A 25,797-nucleotide genomic window follows, 5' to 3' on the forward strand; every position below is an offset into this window, starting at 1 on the left:
TCACACATGCTTTCCATCCCCTCCTGACACACCACATGCATCTCATATATATAGCTCCTTTCCACTGAGCATACTCATGATTGCTGAGCTACATTGCTCATCCTCTTACACAGCATAAAATTTATCCACAAATCCGCAGCATCTCACTTTCTGCCAACAGCACTATCATCTGCAAAATGCCATGCCAACAAAGACTGTTCAGTCTTCACTCCAACCCTTGGAGCTCTAACATCCCTACTCTCATTTCCATTTCTATCATACGATCATCCATATAAACATTAAACAATAATGGTGACATCAAACACCCACACCAATACCAAAACTCTTATCTGCACACAAAAGTAATTCTGTCCTTTTAAAATGACCTGATCCTTCAAGTAAATGCCATTCCACAAGGTATATCTTCAGGACATCCCATGAGCCCTTCCTGTCAACTTAGGGCTTTTCCTGGTCCATGGAAGCAACAAATTACTTTCAATCCTACTCTAGGTACTTTTTAAGTATCATATTCAGTATAAATATTTGATCAACGCATTCACTTTCTTCCCTAAAACCCTCTTGTTCATTACCTACACTTCAAGATGTACAAATGGCCATAATGAGCTTGACTTACTCCTACAATAATATAAACAGGTAAGAACAGTACCTGAGGAGCCTGACAAATTACAAACAAAGTACAAAACTACATCATCTATTTTCCTACTCCAGTTTAGTTCTTTAGAGCATTTTCTCCTGATTCAAGCACTAATTCTTGGGATGTGTACAAACTGGCAAACACACACTAGAGAAAACATTCCCTTTCCACCAGTCATAACCATCAAGCTGACTTCAAAATTCATCCCATTATCATTATGACTTCAGTGACAAGCTGGAGGGATGGCTGCCTGTGACAATATAAGAACAAGGAAAGGTAGACACACTTTTCAAAATGATTTTAAAGCCTTTAATGAGCAGTAAGTTAAGGAAACAGTTATAGGAGCTAAGGGAGGATCTCTGAAAAGTGGATGAGTGTGGGGACTTGTCGTGTGGTGGCAGGTGGGAGTCAGGTGGGAAGTGCACCAGTCACTCACAGACAGCCGCTTCAAGTGCTGCTGCTGGCTATTTTCAACACCTTAATTCCAGTGTCTTGGGAAATCACTGAAAAAACAACATTACTCATTATTTTGTTGTTTCTTTCTGGTGCACAATTACTATGCAGCATCGTTCAGTGGATTTATTCATAGACCAGCAGGGGAATGTCAACATTAACCACAGTGAGGACATAACTTGAACAGTCTATGTGATGTGTCCACCTAAGCCAACCATAGTGAAGCAGTAAGACATGCCATCCCAGAGATATGGTGCCTATAACTCTAATACTATATGAAGAGTTCCCTCTCTCCCACACTACTTTCTCAAGCACACTGACACTAAAACTATTCTCCTCATACTGTAAATATTGTTCAAAGATCCCCAGTTCTGGATTTTTTTATTTACACAAGATTTTTTCAGTCTAGTCATCATCATTTCATCGACGCCTAATCCTAGGAGCTCCCACCAGGGGATGGCCACAGCAGAAGAGCTTCCAACTTTCTCTATCCAGACACTCCCTCCTTGCCTGCTCAAAGTTTCTCAAAGATCTTTCCCCCCTCTCCCCAACGTACTCTTGCACTCTATCACTCCATTTCACTGGAGGTCGTCCTCTAGCATTCCCTCCCTCTATCTCACTCACATACACCCTTCTGATCATCGTACTCTCCTCCATTCGCTCCATGTGGCCAAACCACTTTAAGGTCTGTCGCTTCACTTCTTCCACCACTCCACACTTCTTCCCTTCACCCCTTCACTCCTCAAATAACTCATTTCCACCGCCTGCACTCTAGACCTCTGACTTTCATTCCAGGCCCACGTTTCACTTGCATATGTGAGGGTTGGTACTATTATTGTATTTCTCAAATCCCCCTTTACTTCCATGCTCACACTTCTGCCATTTATGATTCGTCTCAAAGACCCTACCACCCTTCTTCCTTGCAATGAATGCCCTTTCTCTTATCTCTTCCTCCATACCACCATGCTTACACATAACTGATCCAAGGTACTTAAACTCATTGACCTCCTCCATTTCTTCACCATTCAAAATTATTTTGCATTCTTTTTCACATTCAATTCCCACTCTATATGGGCATACAAACCCGTCACTTTACTTTTGTTGACATTTACTTTCAGCTTTCTCCTATTACAGACACTATCAAAAACACTGACCAAATTTTGTAGGTCACTTTCATTTTCTGCAATGAGCACCGTGTCATCAGCAAACAGTATCGAATTCAGTGCCCACTTACTTCCCTCATCGAACAGTCTTACTCCAACTTCTCCAACTTTGCCCTTCATTTCTCTAATGACACCATCCATATAAATATTGAATAACCATGGTGACATGACACACCCTTGTCTTAAGCCCACTTTTATCTCAAAATGTTCACTTGTTTCTCTAGTAATTTTGACACATGCAGATGCATCCTCAGGGAAAGACTATTGCACTAAGCAGTTTTCCGCCCACACCATAAATCTTTAAAACATCCCACAATGCAATCCAATCGACTCTGTCATAACTTTTTCCAAATCCGTGAAGGCAGCGTATAGTTTCTTTCCTTTTGCTATTATTTTTTCTACTACCATCCTGAAGGCAAATATGTATCTGATCCACACATCCCCTTCCCTTCCTGAAGTCTCCTTGCTCTTCACTGATTTTCTCTTCTGTAAGTCTTTGCACCCTCTCTATTATGACTTTTCCATATACCTTTCTGGGTATACTCAGGAGACTTATACCTCTATAGCTCCCACATTCCCCTCTCCTGCCCTTCCCCTTGTAAACTGGGACAATGATGGCTTTCGTCCAGTCTGCTGGCACCACCATGCTACTTCACATATCTTGACCATCCATTTCACGACTTCATCTCCTCCACACTTCAACATTTCTGCTGTGATTCCATCAATTCCTGCTGCCTTTCCATTTTTTAATCTTTTTATTGCCTGATTTACTTCTTCATATGTTATACTTCTTTCTTTATATACTCCTCCTCTACCTCTACTCAAATCTGCTGCTGTTACAGCTGCTAGACGTCCATCCTCAAAATTCATTAAGTTTTTGAAATATTCTCTCCATCTCTCTTTCACAGCTTCCCCGTCTTTCAACATCTTTCCATTCTCATCCATAACTTCATTTATTTTATTTGAGGAGATATTTTCTGCATTTCTTTCATTTTTTACTTCTTTCCAATATGATTTCCTGTTCCCTTTATATTTTTCACATAGTCTTTGTCCAAAGTCTTCATCAACTCTCTTCTTACTTTCTTTTATTGCTTGTTTTAATTTCATTTTGCATTCTTTATATTTCTTTTTCCTTTCCCTTTTTACTTGTTCAGCCACATTTCTTTCTTGAGTTTTCTTAAAAAGTTCCCTTTTCTCTTTTACTATCCTCCTTATCTCTTCTGTCCACCATGAATTTCCTTTTCTTTTTCCATCTCTCACAAAGCAAAGCAAAGTCTAGTGAATACTACTTTGCTCTGCTACCATTGAATTATATCATAGTGGCACCACCTGGGAGAACACAAACAAATACATGAATTTACACACATCTACACACCCTCACATATGCACTACATCACATCACACTGCACCACACACAACACTGCACACCATATCATGCACACTACACCCTACCACAAACAAATCACACTACCACCCACTTCACACTACACCACCACCCACACTTCATACTACACCACAACACCCCACCACACACACTTCACATTACACCATCCCACCCCATCATACACACATCACTACAGCAAGACTCACCATAGCAAGGAGACTGTCCCAGCTGGGTCCTCACTTCTTCCCAGCCGCTGCAGCCTGAGCGGCCTTCTTTGCTTTTACCATTTCCACAAGTTCCTGAAAGACAATAAGATAAGAATAAGACCAAAAGCTGCTGTAACACTTAAGACAACAAGATTTCTTCAGCAATAGACTTTCCTCTATTCCATTCAGACTTCAGATGCAGATATCCTTTCATACAACCCAATCCAGAAGGCACAATTGAAATAATAGCAGAAACTCTCCTCTATACATACACAGATAAAGCACAGCACTCTTTGGGAACTGTAGCAAAGGCAACCATCTAAACCTTACCTTATCTGATTCTCTCACACACAACGCTCACAAGCAAATACATGCACACCTCCCCCTTAGCTCAAATCCTATATATCTCCTACAACTAGGTAAACACATACACACACACACACACACAAGGGCATTCACGTGTAACAAACTTATTGAGCTTTTACTCGAGAGTGAGACATAACACAGGAGAGGGATGGATGGGTAGACTGCGTGTATTTGGACTTGAAGAAGGCTTTCGACAAAGTTCCACATACAAGACTATTATGGAAGCTGGAAAATAGAGGATGATTGAAAGGGAAAATGAAAAACTGGATGGAAAGTTACTTAAAGGGCAGAGAAATGAGAACAGTGGTAAAGGACATGAGATCGGAATGGAGAAATGTAGATTGTGGGTGCCTCAAGGATCGGTACTGGCACCAATACTTTTCTAGTATATATAAATGATATGCCGAAGAAAGTAAATAGTTACATGAGCTTGTTTGCAGACGATGTGAAATTGCTGAGACAAAAGAAATAGTAAAGACCGTGAAATTCTGCAAGAGGACCTAAATAAGATTTGGGATTGGAGTAAGAAATGGGAGATGGAGTTCAATGTGAAGAAATGTCATGTAATGGAAATGGAAAAGAGTGGAGACCAAAATGGACATATAAAATGGGAGATGGAGAAATATTAAAAGTTCAAGAAGAGAGAGATCTGGGAGTGACAATACAAGATAACTGACAGTCTGAGTCATATAAATAGGATATTCGGAGACACGTAGAGAATGGAAAGAAATACAGTCATCCCTATTTCGTTCGGACTGACTATAACCCTATGGGAAAATATGCATTTGGGGAAGTCACCTCTGACACGTCATATAAAACATGTTTTTTTCGTTCTTTTTAATGACTGAAATGAGACAAGACCTTGTTAGACAACAATATGTAATCAACACTCACCCTGGGGTCAAAATTTAGTAGCACAGAAGACCCAAAAGTAGCCCAATTTGCGATAAGTAGCCCAATCTGGCAACACTGCAGTGTGGCGGCGCGTGAATTTTTTTTTTAGGATAATGTTGCTATGAAAATCTCGACCAATAGCAGTCGTCCTGAGTGAGCTGCTGGCCAATAGGAAAGCATGACGTCACAGTCTAACCGTGACGTCACTCAGGAGCAACCTAACGTCCATTGCCCCGCCTCCCTCCTCTCTGCCTCCCTCCCTCCCTCCTCTCTGCCTTCCTCCCTCCTCTCTCCCTTCCCCCCTCCTCTCTGCCTCCCTCCCTCCTCTCTGCCTCCCTCCCTCCCTCCTCTCTGCCTCCCTCCCTCCCTCCTCTCTGCCTTCCTCCCTCCTCTCTCCCTTCCCCCCTCCTCTCTGCCTCCCTCCCTCCCTCCCTCCTTTCTGCCTTCCTCCCTCCTATCTCCCTTCCTCCCTCCCTCCTCTCTGCCTTCCTCCTCCTCTCTCCCCCTCCTCTCTGCCTCCATCCTCCCTCTCTGCCTTCCTCCTCCTCTCCCTTCCCCCTCCTCTCTGCCTCCTCCCTCCTCTCTGCCTTCCTATTTAGCGTCAATGCATCTGAGACGGGGTGACTGTATAGGCAGAGCATTCCACTACATGGATAAAGATATGATGAAAAAGATGATTACCACTATGATTAGACCAAAGATGGAATATGCAGAAACTGTGTGGCCTCCCCATAAGAAGAAACATAAAAAAACTAGAAAGAATACAAAGGATGGCAACGAAAATGGTTCCAGAACTGGAGGGATTGTCATATGAAGAAAGGTTAAAGGAAATGAACCTGCCAACACTGGAACAAAGAAGAGAAAGGGGAGACCTAATACAAATTTATAAATTGTTGAATAAAATGGAAAAAGTAGATAACAAGGAGTTGCTACTAAGAGAAGTAAGAAACACAAGCAACACACAAGGACACAATAAAAAATTGAGAAAAGGAAGATGCTTGAGAAACATAAAAAAATATAGCTTCCCGCAAAGAAACAGAGGTTTTGAACAGACTAAGTGAGGATGTAGTATTGGCGAAGAGTGTGCACAACTTCAAGGAAAACTGGACAAGTACAGATATGGAGATAGGACCACATGAGCATAGCTCAGGCCCTGTAAAATTATAACTAGGTAAATACAACTAGGTAAACACACACATACACACTCTCTCTCTCTCTTTGACAAGTGTGGTAGTGGAGATCTGTGAAAGGCTGATCAAAGATAAATGGATGGACTACCTGGAGACAGAACAGATTGACGGACAAACAGTATGGCTCTCAAGGAGGAAGATCTTGTATACTGAACTCGATGTGCTTTTACTCAAGAGTGATTGACATAGTGCAGGAAAGGGAAGGTTGAGCTAATGGAATTAATTTAGACCTACAGAAAGCATTCAATAAGATGCCACATAAGAGATTGCTGTGGAAGATGAAGTGTACTGGAGAACTGGGAGGAGGACTTTTGAGGTGGATGAAGGACTTTTTGGAAAATATGGAAATGAAGACGGTGATCAAGGGTGTGAGGTCCTCGTGGGGGAAAGTGATAAGTAGAGTCCCACAGGGATCAGTGCTGGGTCCAAGCATGTTTGCAATCTACATCATGGCAGAAGGAGTGAACAGCTATATGAGTTTGTTTGTTGATCATGTCAAGTTGATGAGGAGGATTGGAAGTGAAGAGGACTGTCAAGCACTGCAACAGGACCAAGACAAGATATGGGAATGGAGTCATAGATGGGAAATGGAATTTAGTATCAGAAAGTGCAGTGTGATGGAATTTGGAAAAAGCAAAGAGAATTTTAGGTAATTATACATTGGGAAATAAGAGTAATAAGAAAACATCAATGAAAAAGGCCCTGGGAATTACTCTATCGGATAATTTGTCACCACAGAAACACAAACAGAATTGTAGGCGAAACATACAACCTGGTGAGAAACATAAAAATTGCTTGTCAATATCTGGATGAGGAAATGATGAAAAGACTGATTGTAACCATGATACATCCAAGGTTGGAATACGCAGCAACAGTATGGTCGCCGAGTACAAAGTCTAATATAAGGAAAGTAGAAAGGATTCAGAGTGCAGCAACAAAGCTTGTTCCAGGACTAAGAGACTTTATACACAAAGAGATTGAAGCAGTTGAATCTCCTGACACTAGAACAGAGGAGGGAGAGAGGACACCTGATTGCAGTATATAGGGTGCTGAGTGGGATGGAAAAGTGGACAAAGAAGATCTAATAATGTGGGATACAAGAGAATCAAGAGGCCATGGAAGGTAGATGAAAAAAGGAAGTCTGAAGAAGAGACATAAAGAAGAACAGCTTTCCACAAAGAGTGGTGGAGGCCTGGAACAGTCTGGGAAAAAATGTAGTCCATGCAAAGACGGTTCAGGAATTTAAGCCCGAGCTGGATTATAGTAGATATAGAGACGGGACAGCACGAGCATGCCTCCTCTCCCGTATACCACAACTAGGTAAATACACATACACACACACACACACACACACAAGAATATTAAGAGGCTATAAGTCAGAAGCCAGAAGTTCACACACCTTATAACGTCTCATGCAGTCCTTCTTGGTGCGGTTGGGGACACACTGGGCAATGCGGTCCCAGCGATCAGGGGTGGAGACAGGGTAGGTTTTCAGTGCTTGCTCCAGCAGCCTCTGTTCCTCAGCACCCCATGCGGCTGTGTTCATTCCCAGCATCTCCTGAGGCGCTGCAAAGGTACGGAGAACAATGTCATGTAAAGCAGATAGTAGTGTTTATTTATTTACTTGTTTTGCATAAAAGTAGGCAGACCAAGTGTAAAACAAATATATGTATAAAAATAAATGCTTGCAACATACTGCTACTAAAAAGAATGATCAAATTTAGTTTCAGAGGTGTCAGGTGTAGGAAGAAAGTTGTATGTGAGTAAGATTAATAGTATTAAAAGCAATTGATTGATCCATATATAATGAGAGAAAAGTTGAAGGTCAAAAATAATTAATTATGCTGAACAGACCACGTGTTAAGAAGTAAATGCAATAGACTATGGAAGTATGGAAGGGGAGGAGTGAGAGAGCTGTGCATCAGTGGAGTGGTATGATTCCTGAGGCTGAATGAGAAAGGTGGAAATGTCAGCAGGAAGGAAAAAAATAAGACTGGATGATACCACAGTAATACCATGGCAATGGCAATATTAGAAATGGGCAGTGAGGATTCATAATGAAGAAGTAAGGTGTGTCTCTATCTATTTGTATCACTGCTGCCTGTCCCCAGAGGAGAACTCCCCATGGGGTTTACAATGGCAGGTTTCTCCAATTTTTCACTTTGGCACTCCTCAGCACACTCAATCCCTTGCCTAGTTACTCTCTCACCAATACTTGTCCACTCTATTGACCCATTCCACTGGTGGCCACCCCCTGGTAACATCTCCCTCAATCCTCCCCTCATATACTCTCCTCACAAAGTCATCCTCATCCATTCTTATCATGTGTCCACACCATCTCAACACTAAGCTTCACCCTTCAACCACTCCACAATCCACTTCATTTACTGTTACATGCACACCAAAGGGTGTCCTTGCCAATAAAAAAGCCCCACTCAAACTAGTACTCATATCAAGAAAAATATAACCCTGAAAAACTGAACCAAGGTGCAAAATGTGAAAATATTGATAAACTTTTCTTACTTTGACAAAAGTTAATTTCTAAACAATAGCTCATTTCCCAAAGCAGTCTTTTTGCTGACATAACTACTACAGTAACTGGAAATATGAGTTTAAATTGACACCATCTAACCTCATAAAAGACTACGGGAAAACCTGACATTAAACAGACGAGTAAATATTGGCAGAAATACAGTCGTCCCTCAAACAGTACGGGGGTTAGGGACCCAGGACCCCCGTACTATTCGAAAATCCATATAAAATTAGTGCTCCCCATAGAAACACTCCCTCGGCTGCGTTTGAGAGAGGAAATCGGGACTCTCAGAATGTCCCGAGTGCTCTCAAATGCGTGACGCAGCAGCACGAGTTGCCAACTCGGCACGTCTGCTGGCTCCCGGCTTTGAGAGGTGGAGCGCCTTCTTGCTGTGATGACATCATCAGCAAACATGGCGGCCCAAATAAACACATATAAGTGTTTCCATTGCATTTCACCTCTCTGTACCACCATAACTACTGCAGCTTCCTTTTCATCTTCTGTTGTAAGGAGTTCGTCAGCCAGGACAGCTAGAAATGAATGTTAAACATCGCCAGGGCTGGTCGGCACCCGAGACGTCCCGACTCGCTCTCTCAAACACACTGGCAGGAAGATTACCGTATGCCATTTTGCTGCGAGTGAAACGCTGTTACCATAGCAACGACGAGGCTTAGTAAAAGGACGGCCTTTATCTTCACTCTTGCAGCACTCTTGGTGCACTGGCAGTTACTGCGGCAAGAATTTCTTTTACACCATGATAGATACAGCGAACACTGCCCTCATGCACATGATATGCTCTCCCTACCGCAACGTAACTCATCCCAAAACGTAACTTCTCCGAAATCTGAATTCTTCTGCAAGATGAACACCTTTCTTGAATGCTTTCAGCAGGTGTTTTGGTAGAACAGCATTGCCACTGATGCCATGGCTACTTGGCTACAAGCGGGAAATTTAAAAATCCTAAAAAAATTCTTCCATGACAATCCGTATAAAACCGAAACTGTACTTTTTGAGGGACGACTGTACCCTGATTACTGAGGCACAAACTTGAGAGGGCAAGAACTTACTGTCATATCTCTGTGAGGCCGTGGCATCACTGATCACCTGCCGCGCCTGTGCCTTCTCCATGCTGTGGTAAGCATTCTTGTTGGCCGCCTCCCTCATGTGCTGGTCTGAGTGCTGCAGTTCCTTGGCCTTGTTGAGCACCTCCTTGGCCTGGCGGGTGATGTTGGTGGCTGTGTGCTGGTTGATGTACTCGGCAACAACCTCCCACCTGCAGAAAAAGTGACAATAGATTACTCCCTGTGTTGTGCTACTCACCTGATTCACCTGATTGCCCTTTCCTCAACAGGTTATCAGAGGAAGTAGCCTAAAGCAGAAAAGCCTAGATAACGGACAGGCCAGCACTTAACACTAGAGCCATGGGATAGAAGAGTTTGGCCAACTGGATCACAGGCACTGTGTTGTTACCAAATAGGCTGTGCAAAATTCATATTATTGTTTTATTTCTGCTCTAGGCATGGCCAGGATCTCGAAAAAGTATCTTGAGCTCAGAAAACACGATTGTGTCAGGATCAATTTGAATCTTGCACAGCTCCTATGGTAACAACATAGTGGCTGTGATGAAGTTGGCTAAATTCTTCTATTCTCTGGCTCTGCATCCTACAGCACACAAGAATGAGGCACTGAGGGTTTGCTAGAGGGTAGGTGATGTGCACATGTCAGTATGCTGTGTTGGAACTATAACTGACAGAATTTATGGCAGCATCTGTTTCCCTTACAGAAACAACACACTGCGGGATCTCTTTATGTTTTTTGTCTAGGTTTTTTGTCTTGCTCTCTTGGTATGATTAGAGAAAAAAGGAACATTACCAGCAAAATGTCTTTTTATGTGTGTGCCATACATTGCCATGTCTCTCTACTTGACTGACCCTCAGTTCTCACCCCGGCAAGGCTCTTTGGTCATTCTGATGTATTTGTTCATTTGCACAATTTAAACTTTTCAATAGTGAAGTACTGACACCTATGGAACAAAATTTGATAACTTTTTTGGAATTTTGGGGAGTAGAGAGTGACACTTCCTTTTCTTTTACTTTTTTTTCTGCCTTGACTATAAGAAAAAAATGAAAAAAATAGTTCACCTCTTGGTTGTGCCAACAGGAAAGAGGTTGACAGCCTTGATAAGCAGCTGGAGGTCGTCTTGATTCCAGGTTTTGTGTGATGAGCCCTCGCCCCCTCCTCCACCACCTCCCCGCGCTGCCGCTGCTGCCACCTCCTCCCTCTCCTGCTTGATTCGATTGCGCACCTCACTCACCTGAAACACATACAGGAACATAAGTAGGGGATGTTTATTAATTCATACACACCATTGACATTATTATCACAGTAAACAGAGTACAAGAATAAAATCAACTTCTTTGTCTTGACAGCTTTTACCAATGTTCATTTAGGATCACTATTTGGGAGGCTGTGGCTTGGGGTTCAAGAGTTTGGGGTTTGGTTTATGAGTTTAAGAGCTTGGGGTTTAAGAGGTTTTCCTGATGTCTCATGGCAGCAGTGGAGTTCAAACTGCCTTGCCCTGGCTCTTTATTTTCATTTCATGGCTTGACACTCTGACCCACGAAACCTGTGCGCCCCACTGATATGATTATGAATATTAAATGGAAGTGCATAATCTGACAAACACCCCATAACTACCACAGCACAGTGTATTTTAAGGAACGCATGGATAAGCTTTGAGAAGCACAGGCATAAAGAACAAAGCTGTACGTCTGCTGGGATATCAATTATTATTATTATTATTATAGGCCAAGAATCTCAACCTCTCTGGAGAGTTCATGGAACTCTATACCCAGTAAGGGTCCCAAAGGGAAGAACATTGGCCTTAGGAAAGAGCAAGTCACCTTAGCAAAAAACTATTAACTGTTCTTAAATAATTGCAGGTTTTCAGCTTTAACAGCATTGTTTGGAAGCTGGTTCCACAATTTAATTATACATGAAACAAAGCTTCTAGAAAATTGGAAAGTATTAAAACATACAGCTGAAAATGCCAAATCACTGAGATTTGAAGCAAACCTAGTGAAACGAGACTGAAGAAGAGATGAAGGAAGTTTAGAATGTAAAAGGATGGTTAAGATTGTTAAAGATCTTATACAACAGAGTAAGAAAGCCAACAGTGTGGCGATGTTCAAGATTAATATCTGGATTAGGGAGCAGCCCCACCCACCTCCTTCATGAGCACCTCCCGGCCCTGCCCCTTGTCCTGGGCAGCCTGTGTCAGTTCCTTGTTGAGCTCCTCCAGGCGGGTCAGCTCCAGGGCCTCACACAGCAGCTCCACGTCCGTCATGGTCTGCACGCGCTCGGCTTCCTCAGAGGCGAAGTAACCACTGTCTTTGCAGAGTGTTCGCAGCGCCTGTAGGGTACAAAAAGTTGTTTGTTGTAGGATTCTCTTCCCCTAACACCTCAAAAAGGGTGGAGATGGTTTACCTATTTGAACATTAACCCCTTCACTCCGGCGACGCCGATGGCATCACCATATGGAAAGGGTTAGTCCTCTTCCATTTCCTCTTAATCCTCTTCTAAACCTCTTAAGAGGAAAAGGAAGAGGATTAAGAGGAATTTAGAGGAGGATTGAGAGGTTTAGAAGAGGATTAATCTTCTTCCATTTCCTCTTGACCCTTTCCACACTGTGATGCCGACGTCTGCACCATGGATGGAAAGGGTTAAGCTGTTTCACAATCTCTTAAACAAAATCTTAACTAGCTTATTAAAACCAGGGGCGTGGAATCAGATATAAAAAATTTCAACTCCGACTCCAACTCCAGGAAATTATAAGGTTGCGACTCTGACCCCAACTCCACCCCACCCCCCCTTTCCCTCTTTAGCAGTATGGTGGTAGGCACATCAAGCCCAGCCACACTGCACCACACACCACAACCAGTCAAACAACATCACACGTATCGCAAAGGAGTAAGAGTCGGAAATATTTTTGCTGACTCCGACTTTAGCCAAAAGTAGGTGACTGGTGACTCTGACTCCACACCCCTGCTTTAAACCCAACTTCCTGAATACAGAGGGTGGGAGAACAAGATCTCTTACAAAAAGCTTAACATTTACAGCCAGAGGAAGAACAAACATCCAGTAAGTTCATTCATACAATACACTACGTCATTCTCACCTTTCTCTCCTTCTTGAATGCCTTTTTCAGAGCTTCCCTTTCTTTCTTTTCTACTTCTTGTTTTGCTCTCTGCTCAGCCTCTTCTGCTTCTCGTTTCTTTCTTTCTGCTTCCTCTGCTTCCCGTCTTATCTGAAAATGCCAGAGTAGTCACTTGATACATGCAACTGAAAATGATAACAACAGATTCAAAAGGCCTCTTCCACACCTCTTTTATCCCCTCCATTAAAGAAGCACCCCATTACTCCTCTTTATCCTACATGTGTCACTCTTACCCCCAACCCTCCCCTCATTTCCCATTTCATTACCTTCCAGAATAGACTTAAGATTATGAAGCTGTTAATATGCCACTCACCCTTTCCTCCTCTTCTTGTTTTTGTCTTATTGCATCTGCTTTTGCCTTTTTCTGTGCCAGTCTTCTCTCTTTGTCTTCTTCTTTGAATCTGCAAAACAAAGTCAGACAGTTTTTCTATTTCTCTCCAGCTCTCAGTCTTGTCCCTTCATAGATAAACAAAGGAAGTCAACAACAAGAAGAGCTATATAATGAGCTATAGAAAGGAGCATGTGGTGAGTTAAGATAGAATGCAGAAAGCAAAGAGGATGTGTATGAGAATTTGGTATGGGTGTAGGAGTGGATTGAGGAGTGGTTGAATGTATGAAGTGCGATATTCTTGAGATGGCTTGGACATGTGATAAGTATAAATGAGGATAACTCTGTGAAGACTGAAAGAAAGCATGACTGAGGAAATGGTATCAGGGGAGACCACGAGTATAATAGATCAATAGTGTATGAATAATGGAGAGAGTCTGAATGTGTGGAGTGATGGAATGGGGAAAATGGAAGACTTCTGCCGTGGCCACCCCCTTGTTAGAACATTTTTATGGAGAGACAGGGCAATGGCAAGATATAGGCAGAAAGTCAACAAGAGCAAGCCATCCAATACTGAGTTCCCCACCACTGGACGGGTACTCACTTAGCTATCCTTGGGTCACAGGCGTAGGTGTTGTCAACGAGTCTTCGTAATCTGGCCATCTCCTCCTTGCGTCGTCTCGCTCGCTCCACTTTGTTCTGTTTCTCTATCCACCGCCGCTCCTCTCGGCTGGCAAGACAAATGACAAAGGCTTAGCAGACTAAACTCATTGAGGTGATTTGTCTCTCTAAACACATTTTTCATTGACCTCTTCAACCTCATTACACAATCTTAGCGATATACTGCAAAATTATTATATGTCAATATTCCTCCGAAAACTATGTAGGTCACAGTGTATTTCCTAGGTAGTACATGATGTGAAAAACCTAAAGCAAAACCATAACATCATTCTAGGATTAATGAAAAAAGACTTTACACTTTAAATGAAAATTAAGGCCAGTTGAAGTTCATGAGCATAAAGCTTCCCAAAAGATGGATCAAAAAGCATAAATTCAATACTCACTCCTGTCCCTTCTCCTTTTCTTCCTCGTCCAAGTATGAGAACTCCCGCCACGAATCAAAGTCGTACCAAAATCCATAAAAGCGGTCAACCTGCAGAAAAAATTAGAACACAATGAAAGGAAATGGAGTTCAATTGCTAGTTTCAGGCATAGGGACCAATGAGTACAAAGCTGCTCTCTACATACAAGCAGCTTTGAAAGTCCCCCATTATATAAATTACTCAGTGAATAGCAAACGACTGCATTTCTCAGCCTCAACTCTGAGATGGTTTGGACATGTGATGAGAACAAATGAGGATGACTTGGTAAGTGAGTATGTGAGTAAGATTGAGGGAAGTTATATCAGGGGAAGACCACCACTACAAAGGACCAAGAAAGAAGAATAGATTTAATCCCTTTAAAAAGTAGCATTTGTGTAAGTCAACCCATCCCACTAAGGCTACAATATACTCCATGGAAGAACAATTTTAGTCTCTGGATAGAAAAAGTTTCCATGTAAAAGTTAACACCTTGCCAAGACATGTCAAGGAGAATAAGTTCAAGCCCCTGGGTAAGTAGCATCCATGTAAAAATCTACTCAGCTGCATCAGGCTTGCTGTTTAATTGGCGAGTAAACACAAGCCCCCAGAAAAGTAGCATTCACATAAAATTAGCATCTGCATAAAACAGCACCCCCAGAAAAGTAGCATTCACATAAAATTAGCATCTGCATAAAACAGCACCCCCAGAAAAGTAGCATTCATATAAAACTAGCATCCCTAGATAAGTTGCAGCTACATAAAAGTCACCCCCCTAAACTTACCTTTAAAAATATATAAAAAGAATCAACCTTTACACTTACAGATATGGAAACTATTTAGACCACAGAAAAGAGGATGATGATACTAATGGCTCAACTCAATCATTTCAAATAACTATAGTATGAATTGAGACTAAGTTGTGAGACATATTTCTACACATTAACATTAATCCTAAAGCCATGGTGATATTACCCCAGGCTCACCTCAAGGCTTGTCTTTTTTAGTTAGTGGCTGACCTTTTGTTTTGGGTCATCAGGTTTGCCGAGGCCGGGAACGTGCTTGCGCGTGGACCAGCGGGCATTGCGCTCCAACACAGGAGTGAACACCTGGAGGGGACGAGGTGGATGTGAGAGAGAGAATCACATACTTGTAGTTATAAATGGCAATATGTAGTATGAGTGTTCTTATATTACCAATGCTCAGAGAAAGAAAAGAATATCTCTTAAAGGGAAACAAGATGCATGCAAGAGAGAGAATCACATACCTATAGTAACAGATAGTAATGATATGTAATGTGATTCTTCTCGTATCACTAATGATATGACGAAAAACAAAACCTGACAGCTAAAGAACAGTAATAACAACCAATTAACCCTTTCCATCTGTGACGCAGACGTCGGCGTCACAATATGGAAAGGGTCAAGAGGAAATGGAAGAGGATTAATCCTCTTCTAAACCTCTCAATCCTCCTCTAAATTCCTCTTAATCCTCTTCCATTTCCTCTTAAGAGGTTTAGAAGAGGGCTAACCCTTTCCATACGGTGAAGACCAAAGGTTAAAGTTCTCACCTGGAAGAAGTTGGCTTTGTTATATGCGTTGACAACCGGCACCTCGTCATCAAACTCTGGATCCACCGAGTCCCAGGAGCGGCGTTTGATGGGGTCGCCAAGAATCTCATATGCCTTGGTGATGCAGGTGAAGTAGTCGTCGTCCTCCCTCACCTCCTCCCCGGCAGCACGGCGCTTGTCTGGGTGGTGCCTCAGGACCATCATGCGGTCTGTTGGGGATGATGAGATAGGGAGGTGGAGTGGGAGGACGGGGAGGAAAAAAATATAAATAAATAAATAAATAAATAAAAATAAATAAAAAAGGTTGTGTCTGCTTACACAGCATTCCAATTGGTAATTGAATCAGGAAAAATTATTCACAAGAAAATTAAGATGATGCATGGTGCATATAAACTGGGGAACATACGCTAAGTGGTATGTAAGGAATGACAGGAAAATGGACTAGAATAAATGGTTAGGGAAGCATAAGTAAGTCAACATAACCTTCCACCACGGTCATGAAATTTTTAATCTGTGGAATGAAGGGATAGCAGGCTTGCCAGGTTAGGTTAGATTTGACCTGTGGATGGGGGGAACACAAAACAGAACTTGTGTCATGCCCCGCAAGCTTATTTTCCTTTCTATTTCCCAAAACGTCCTCTGCGTGTATCGAAACAACACACAAGAAATTAATCAAGACCAGGAGAGGGTATTCGCCAGCTGCCTGGGCTGGGATTGAACCCGCGACCAGTGTGACGAGAGAGCCACTCCCTCCGAGTCGGCCAAAGAGGTACCCCACTGGCTAAGTGGGTTATGGGAGGTTCGTTCATCAGGCATAGTCGCCGCACTACACGACTTTCCCCCCTATGCAGATTAATTTCTGTGTGTTGACAATGTCACTCTGAGACATACCTCCAACTCTCCCATTTTTTATTACTCTCGGAGAGCATGGGCCATCATACCTGTTACCCCTTCAGGGAAACTCAACAGAATTGCAGGAGAGGATGCCCACTTATGCCACCACTGTCATGCCCCGCGAGCTTATTTTCCTTTCTATTTCCCAACACGTCCTCTGCATGTATCGAAACAACACACAAGAAATTAATCAAGACCAGGAGAGGGTATTCGCCGGCTGCCTGGGCTGGGATTGAACCCGCGACCAGCGTGACGAGAGAGCCACTCCCTACCGAGGCGGCCAAAGAGGTACCCCACTGGCTAAGTGGGTTATGGAAGGCTCATCCATAGTCACCGCACTACACTTGTACCCCAGTCCCTGACACCCAACTGGTTCTCATGACCTGAATGGTATATAAGTATTGAGTGTCTAACAGTCACCAGCATATTAAGGAAATGACAGTCAAGCCTATCTGTGAATATTACTGACTGAGGAAAGCACTTAGAGTTGACTTATGTCTTTGTTATAGGGACTGCCATATTTAAACAGAGATTGCTGCTTCAGCACTATTAAGCATGGTGAATTCTTCATGTGTGAAAAAACAAACTAGTAGCCAACAGGTGTGCCATCAATGGTAGCATCTAAAGAACCTCTTCAGCTCCATGCAGCAACACTCACAAGCTTTTTTGATGTCGTCGTCGGTGGCCTTATACCTGAATTTACGCAGCCCCAGCACTGCGTAGTGGTCCTGGTCCTGAAAAACAAACAAACACCATGATACAAAAAATTATGAAATATTTGACAAAAAGTCTGACATTACGACTCAATGACCTGTGAAAAGTCCTGGGGAGGCAAGACAAGTATTAGGGTCAGTTTGGTTGACCTCAGTAAAAATGGTGAATAAGTAGAAAAATTATTTTACAATGGTTCCACAGTGTTTTATTTTTACATGTAGCTCAAAACTTCTTTTAAGAATCTTACCGCAGAAATTCACATATTTTTGCACTCAAGTACAAATCAGGGGTAAACTAATGTGGTATTGTGCCACTTAGAAAAATGTCAAATGAAAAGTTTATTTCAAAATACATAATTTCTTTGAACATCTTTTTCACATATTTTCAGCATATTCAACTAGTACTGTCACATCCATGTAATGGATACACCTTTACTATCACCAAGACTCCAAGATCCTTCTGCTTTGCCAACGCTCACCTTCCAGTCCGCTGGATTGAGGGAGCGAAGATAGTGGATGTCATCCTCCACTTCCACCTCCTGAGCCTCCTCCTCCTCACTCTCCTCCTCGCTCTCTCCAGCAGAGGAGGTGAGGTGTCCTCGCAGCCGCCGTGCTTCATACACGTGGAACCATCGCCCTACTGGCTCTACTTCCACCTGGATGAGGGCTGTAGGAGGAGAAAGAAAATTAATGGGAAGTCACTCTATTTACAAAAAGCACATTCCTTCACTTACATTGGTACAGGTAACTCTCGATTTACGTGAGTTTGGTTTACGCATTTTTTAAATAATGCGGGGTCGAAAATCCAAATAAATGTTTAATTTACGTTTTTTTCACTTATACGCGATATTTTAAGGAGAGGCCACCAGATGTCTCACGCAACTGGACTCACACGGCGCCACGGCCACAAAGCTGAGCTCAGGTCTTCCTGCGCGCCACTTGAACAATGCACGCTGCCACGCTACTCAACATTAGGGGTGGGCAGGTATTGGTACCAGCACTGGTACTAACAGTACCAGCTATACGGTACGGTACCGGTACCAGACTGCTCGGTACCGGTACCAATACTATCCAGTCGCTCATGGTATCCCTCATTTCTTCCTCACACGAGTGAGGCTGAGACTGAGTGCCTGAGTGGATATCTTGGTGATGTTGATATATTCTCTCTCTCTCTCTCTCTCTCTCTCTCTCTCTCTCTCCACTGAATGAAGTGAATATTTATTTTTCGATAGAAACCTACCTCTTGTTTGATTTACATTGTTTTTAATTTACGCGACCTCTTCAAGGACACAATACTCGAGTAAATTGAGAGTTACCTGTACACTTCAGGCAGTAATTCTAGATAAAAGATGCATTCGACAATTAACAAACTCTTGACTTCACTTTCTAAAACTAATGGAACCCCACATAACCTAACAGATAAAAGCCACTAAAATAGTAATCCATTGCCCATATTTTACTGTCTAGTCAGGTAATTTTTTTTTTTTTTTCAGTAAAGGAAACAGCTTAAAAGCAAAGAAAAAATCCTGCTAAGTAGTGCTCCTGTAGAAAGAGGACAGCTGGAGTAAACAAAAGAGTCAAATTTAGTTGAGGAGGTGTCTTGATGATTGCAAGAGGGTTTACTGGCATGCCACTCCGCCGATAGTCTCTGGACAAACCGTCCAACAGTCAAAGATTATGGGCCATTCCTGCAGTAAACTCTGAACATTTGGAAGGCAATTCTTTGGCACTATTTTCTTCAAATCACTTCAAATCGTTTCTGTTCAGGCTCAGCATCCTCCTCCTCAGGGGCTGATATGGTCATTTCTAAATTCGATTCCTCCATAAATGGCACACCAGAGCATTCACCCAAACTGTTTACATCTGGACTTGGAAGATGATCACAATCATTAAAAAAAAAAAGATTTCCATCACTCAGGAATTATTATTCGTACATAAGGATATAAAAAAATGGAGATGCTGATGGAGGTAATGGTGGTAAGAAAGCTTGTTAGTGACGTCTGCAAGTGAGGGAGAAGGAAGGAAGGAGGTGACCACGTCTCGTACACCATGACTAAAGTGTAAAGTATGAAGACGTAACTTACATATTTATGTAAAAATGAGTTAGGAAAAATAAAAGAATTATATTGGTCCAGGTAACTCTCGATTTACGCGAGTTTGGTTTACGCGTTTTTAAAATAATGCGGGGTCCAAAATCCAAATATATGTTTAATTTACACGTTTTTTCCACTTATAAGTGATATTTTATGGAGTGGCCACCATATGTCTCACGCAACTGGACTCACACAGCGCCACGGCCACACAGCTGAGCTCAGTTCTTCTCGTGCGCCACTTGAACAACAATACAGTACCCACGCTGCCACGCTACTCAACAATAGGGGTGGGCTGGTACCGGTACCAGTACCGGTACCTGGAATTCTCTTCCCTCTGTAGTTGTTGAGCTGAGAGACCTTGGTGCTTTCAAAGCTTCGGTAAATGTTCAGAGAGTTGCCCATCTCAAAATTTGATACACTGGCTATTTATTTTGGGCCAAAATATTGTGCTTTTTCATTTGGAGATAGTTTTTTTTCTTCGGAAACTACTAAAAAGTGACTTACTGCTATTTCATCATCTGCCGCCGCCGCCGCAAAATAGCTCGCAGAGGGTTTAGGGCGGGGGAACATATTTAAACTATCCCAACCGAACTTTACAGCCCTCCTTGGACCCCCCCACAGGTATATGTGACTTATTTCTGCGAGGAGGTAATTCTCGCAACACCAGCTGCTCCACCACCGCATCCGTCACCAGAGCAGTCAAATATGGCGCGCGTAAACAGTGGTAGCCGTAATTATTTTGTTAAACTAGAGAAGTACAACATTAGTAGGTAGAACACCGTAGAATTAATCTAACCTTACCAGGCATTGTGGCCCAAATTATTGAGAATCGTACGCTACCCTCCCACACCTGGGCCCATAACACCGCGGCCCGCAATAAAACACTAACTTTTAAAAAATCGATAGCAGTGTTTCGATCAATTTGCGATGCATATATATGGGGTTCAAAATGCATAGAATAATGAGATCTAACCCATGATTAGGGTGAGAAGTACCACAGTGAGGTGGGCAACTCTCTGAACATATACCAAAGCTTCTCTAAAAGATTTTCTTGGCCACAAGCTTTACGACTATTATCCCTCACCATATGAAATGAATACCCAATGCACTTTCCAGCGTATGTCTTACTGGATTATGTTCTGTTGTTTGATGAGCTTGGATAGGCTGGCGCACTGGTTGGTGAGACCTTTCGGTTCTTTGCCTGACGGTTTACTCTAGCATGGCTCATAGGGGCAGGTCATCCATCTAAGAAATCATGATGCACGGCCCGCCAAGTGAGCACACAGGTGAGGCGCCGGGCCGCCTCGCCTCACCTCACCACCGAACGGCCCAGGCCACTACATACGTGTGAGGCGCCGCTTGATGATCACGGCGAGGTTGGAGTCTTCCGTGTCCATGTCTGCGGTCATTCTGAGATGCGCCTCTCGCTGGCCGCCTCGTCTCGCCGCGCCGCAACAACAACAACAGCTGACCGCCGCTCACCGCATGGCCCGCACCGCACCGCTCATCATCGTACGTACGCACACTCAAACTCAAATTAAGGCTCTGTTCTTACAAATTAGTACAGTAGTGCCTTAAAGTAATATAAATAAAAAGCTACGCACGATGAGAGATATTATGAGCATTAGTTACAAACACATAAAAATCAAAAATCAAAAAGGACAATAGCTACGTTCGGTACGGTAAAATTCTACCTACCGTGGAGGCATTGATTGATTGATAGTTTATTGTTGCAAGTAATTTGTATTTTCCAGTTTCTGAGCCATAACTATTGCAGAAAAACATCAGTAATCAACGGTTTTAACAATAACTTTAATCAGATAGCGTTGTTTGTGTGGGTGTGGCAGTTTTGAGCCTGAAACCGATAACCGAAGGCACATACAATATTTTCCTGTTTCTGAGCCGTATAACTATTGCAGAGAAAATCATTAATAATTATCGGTTTTAACAAGAAATTTAATTGAATAGCGTCATTTGTGTGGTCAAGGCAAGTTTTGGGTCTGTAAGCGATAAATTCAATGTTCTGAGTACGACAATTTGTAACGCGGATCTCTACAAAGGTTGGTTTACAAGTCCAATCCAAGAAGTTTAAACAGGTCCCCACCTCTGGCAAAATTAATTAATACTTACATCATGGATTTCTTTTTGGTCCCAGATTGCAGTGCAGTCACAAGTGACTTCCGGAAAGGAGACAGAATCTAATTCAGGGACTATTTATTGTTGAAAATAAGGGATACACGAAAGCGTCGCCTCCTCTGGCAGCGGCCATGCATGGCGTTGTGTTGCGAGAAATACCTCCTCGCAGAAATAAGTCGTTAGCTGTTAGGTCGTAAAGTTCAGTTGGGATAGTTTAAATATGCCCCCCAACCCTAAACCCTCTGCGAGCTATTTTGCTGCTGCGTCGGCGGTACCGTCGCCGCGGCCGCCGCCAGAGGAGGCGACGCTTTCGTGAAATATTATCCCCTATTTTCAACAATAAATGGTCCCTGAATTGGATTCTGTCTCCTTTCCGGAAGTCACTTGTGACTGCACTGCAATCAGGGACCAAAAAGAAATCCATGATGTAAGTATTAACTTTGCCAGAGGTGGCTATATAAGATTTCGTAAATATTCCCCCAGCCTTACCGAGCTATTCATCCCGAACTCTGTAGGGACCCGAAACTTCTCGGATTGGACTTGTAGTACGGCCCCTAAACCGATCTTTGTAGGGACCCGAAACTTCTCGGATTGGACTTGTAGTACGGCCCCTAAACCGATCTTTGTAGGGACCCGAAACTTCTCGGGTTTGACTTGTAATACGGCCCACTATCCACAAACTTACATACTAAACGATTTTAACCCTATGTATATTTTTACCTCGTGACGTACCCTACACCAACAGAAGCAGAAAAGCATGCAGATTTAGGATCTGGGATTATGAAAGTGATGCGACGAAAACCAGCTGAGTACTAAGGAGTTGAAGGGAAATAAGGGTAAGAAAATGTGTACTCCCTACTTCATTTAACTCTGATTTTCGTATGTGTATTTTTACATTATTGGTTATTGTTACAATTTTATGCTAGTGTGATGCAGAATTTTCTCAGGGAGATAATGGTAGTCTCAGTTTTTCTTGAAAATTAATGTTGGGGTCAGGAAACAGGGTGTGAGTGAGGTGTGTTAAGTCGTCGGTTTTGGATGAGCTGGGCACACCCAAAATCTAATTATAACAAGTCTGGTCACTTTTCACGAAATTCTCGTCGGGTTCGCGCATGACGTCACGCTGCCTTCAGAGGCGGGGACCGTTGCGTGGAACCGAGTCAGTCTGCAACGAGACGGGATTAGGTATACAGGGTTGACGCGAACCAGGATGCCTAATAAATGTGCTGTATGTGGCTGCACATCCAATTATAAATACACTAGATACTGAACTAATAGCAATTAAAAAAAAAAAAAATGCTGCATCGATCTATGGCTTTATGATGACTTGGTACATACATGGCTAATTATAGAAAGTAAGTAGAAAATACAAAGTAATTATAATATTGCAAACTGTTATGCTTCTGTGGTGCAGTGGTTAGCATGCCTAGCTACAAATCCAAGAATTTGGGCAGTCAGTTGGTGTGCAGCTCACCCAGCTGTTCATCTTCCCTTTCGGGCTGGTCAGTAAAGGGATACCTGGGGAAGGTAATCTGGTAACCTAGATGTCACACTTGCCCTGTGTCCTGGAGTAAGGGGTTCTTATCCACCACAAGCTATAGTGTATGTCCCCAACTTTACCTTTACCTATCAAATTTTAAAGGTTAATATTTAACAGCAATGTAAACTGGGAAAGTATGGAAACAACAGACAGGCAGGGCAGGGCAAAGCACCAAGGGGAGCAAGCAAGCAAGGTTGGGTCAACAAGGCTGGTGTCATTCCGCTGACCTGGCGACTACTGTTTTTTTTTCATCTTCAGTTTTCAGAAAATCCCAGTGTTAGTTGTTAGGGTATGTGCTATAGCTCCATGTGTCATACCCCGGGAGTTTATTTTCTCTTTTTCTATTTTCCTACACGTCCTCTGCGTGTATCGAAACACACGAGAAATTAATCAAGACAAGGTGAGGGTATTCGCCGGCTGCCTGGGATTGAACCCGCGACCAGCGTGACGAGAGAGCCACTCCTTACCGAGTCGGCCAAAGAGGTACCCCACTGGCTAAGTGGGTTATGGGAGGCTCGTTCATCAGGCATAGTCGCCGCACTACAGATGTAGCCTCGGTGCTTATCGCCACCTCGCCCTTGAGCCTGTAGGGGGTACAAACCCAATACTACATACTGCCATTTTCTACATTACCCAGGGACCCAATTTAGTCACCACCCCTAAAGGAGGAGTAAATGAATATGTTTCCGGTTGTGGGAAGAGCCAAGAAATGCATTGTGCCACGTACCAACAATAACGTAGTGCACAAATTACATCCTATAAATCGCTAGTTGGCTGGATATTGGAGAGATATCAAATTCTTCTCATATCACGGGGAGAAGCCACCATTAGCTCGTGACGTCATCAGGCTGAAGCGCAGTACAGCAGACGACAGTACCAATGTTGTGTCCATTGTTTTTTTTTATCAGCTATGGCCACTCCAGCTCCAAACTGCGCCCAACAGGTATGTTATAGGTGTTTCCAGAACACCTTAAGAGTGTTGGAAATGTGTTATATTATTAAAATGGGAGTGAAATCAACCAATCCGCCTCTGCTCTGCAGAAAATAGTTGAGTTCACGATTAAAAAGTTAGTCCGAGGGGGAACTAAAGAGAAAAATCAAGGTTGAATTTATGTTAGTAATATGGAAACTTACCAAGCCTAACCTAGAGAAAACAATGGCTCTGGAACGTCAGAGAGAGAGAGAGAATCAACGCCTGAACATGAATAAGAAGAAAACGAATGCAGACCAATATTTTATAATCAGAGGACATGACAGTAAAGAATAGTTGAGTTCACGATGAAAAGTTAGTCCGAGGGGAAACTAAAGAAAATTACTGCAGGATTCACTAGCACAGACAGAAATATCTTACATGGAGTACTTTTGTCCGTATATATATATATATATATATATATATATATATATATATATATATATATATATATATATATATATATATACACACTCTTGTACATTGGCACGAAGCACCAACGACTGGGGGTTACGTCTTTAGCCATTGCTAGCTACAAGAAACATACACCACAACACGAAATCTCGAAGTAACACAAAGCTGATGGCCTGCTGACTGCATCGTGACGTCACGACCAATCAGCACCCGTTTCCAAGTCACGTGATTTTTCCTCAACTTTAATCCATATTTTATACTAGTAACTCTCGATTTACGCGAGTTTGGTTTACGCATTTTTTAAATAACGCGGGGTCCAAAATCCAAATAAATGTTTAGTTTACATGTTTTTTCACTTATAGCGACATTTTATGGAGTGGCCATCATATGTCTCACGCAACTAGACTCACACGGCGCCGCGGCCACACAGCTGAGCTCAGTTCTTCCCGCGCGCCACTTGAACAACAATACAGAACCCACGCTACCACGCTACTCAACAATAGGGGTGGGCAGGTACCGGTACCAGCTATACGGTACGGTACCGGTACCAGACTGCTCGGTACCGGTACCAATACTAGCCAGTCGCTCATGGTGTCCCTCATTTCTTCCTCACACGAGTGAGGCTGACACTGAGTGCCTGAGTGGATATCTCGGTGATATGGATACTCTCTCTCTCCACTGAATCAAGTGAATATTTATTTCTTTATAGATACCTACCTTTTGTTTGATTTACATTGTTTTTGATTTACACGACCTCTTCAAGGACACAATACTCGCATAAATCGAGTTACCTGTACCACATTTACTATTTTACATCAAGAAAAAATAGTACCATAGCTGAATTTAGGGCCTATTTTATCCGTACAGACAGAATTTGAAATAAATAGTATGTTGACCAGAAACATGTCCATTGCTGGGTGGGATGCTTTCCGACTGCCCAGGCCGGGATTCAAACCCGGGTCCGGGGATTTGTGGCCGGGTGAACTAACCACTACACCATGGATTCCTTAGTAACTTACTA

The 25,797-nt window shown here is 42.7% G+C and overlaps 1 protein-coding gene across 1 annotated transcript; it reads right to left on the reverse strand.

Annotated features, from left to right (window-relative positions):
* Positions 1-929: 929 nt before the first annotated feature.
* On the reverse strand, positions 930-21,229 carry LOC127005149 (dnaJ homolog subfamily C member 2-like). The gene is made up of 15 exons (XM_050873778.1): positions 21,062-21,229; positions 18,103-18,290; positions 17,569-17,644; positions 16,017-16,225; positions 15,466-15,555; positions 14,432-14,520; positions 13,972-14,097; positions 13,353-13,440; positions 13,001-13,129; positions 12,050-12,235; positions 10,965-11,137; positions 9,891-10,096; positions 7,690-7,856; positions 3,841-3,933; positions 930-1,137 (listed from the first exon to the last, which is right to left on the reverse strand). The coding sequence occupies exons 1-14, from the start codon at positions 21,123-21,125 to the stop codon at positions 3,871-3,873; spliced, it is 1,854 nt and encodes a 617-aa protein (XP_050729735.1). The 5' UTR covers positions 21,126-21,229; the 3' UTR covers positions 930-1,137; positions 3,841-3,870.
* Positions 21,230-25,797: the final 4,568 nt, after the last annotated feature.

Source organism: Eriocheir sinensis, chromosome 29, assembly GCF_024679095.1.
Source record: "Eriocheir sinensis breed Jianghai 21 chromosome 29, ASM2467909v1, whole genome shotgun sequence".
NCBI classification, from domain to species: domain Eukaryota; kingdom Metazoa; phylum Arthropoda; class Malacostraca; order Decapoda; family Varunidae; genus Eriocheir; species Eriocheir sinensis.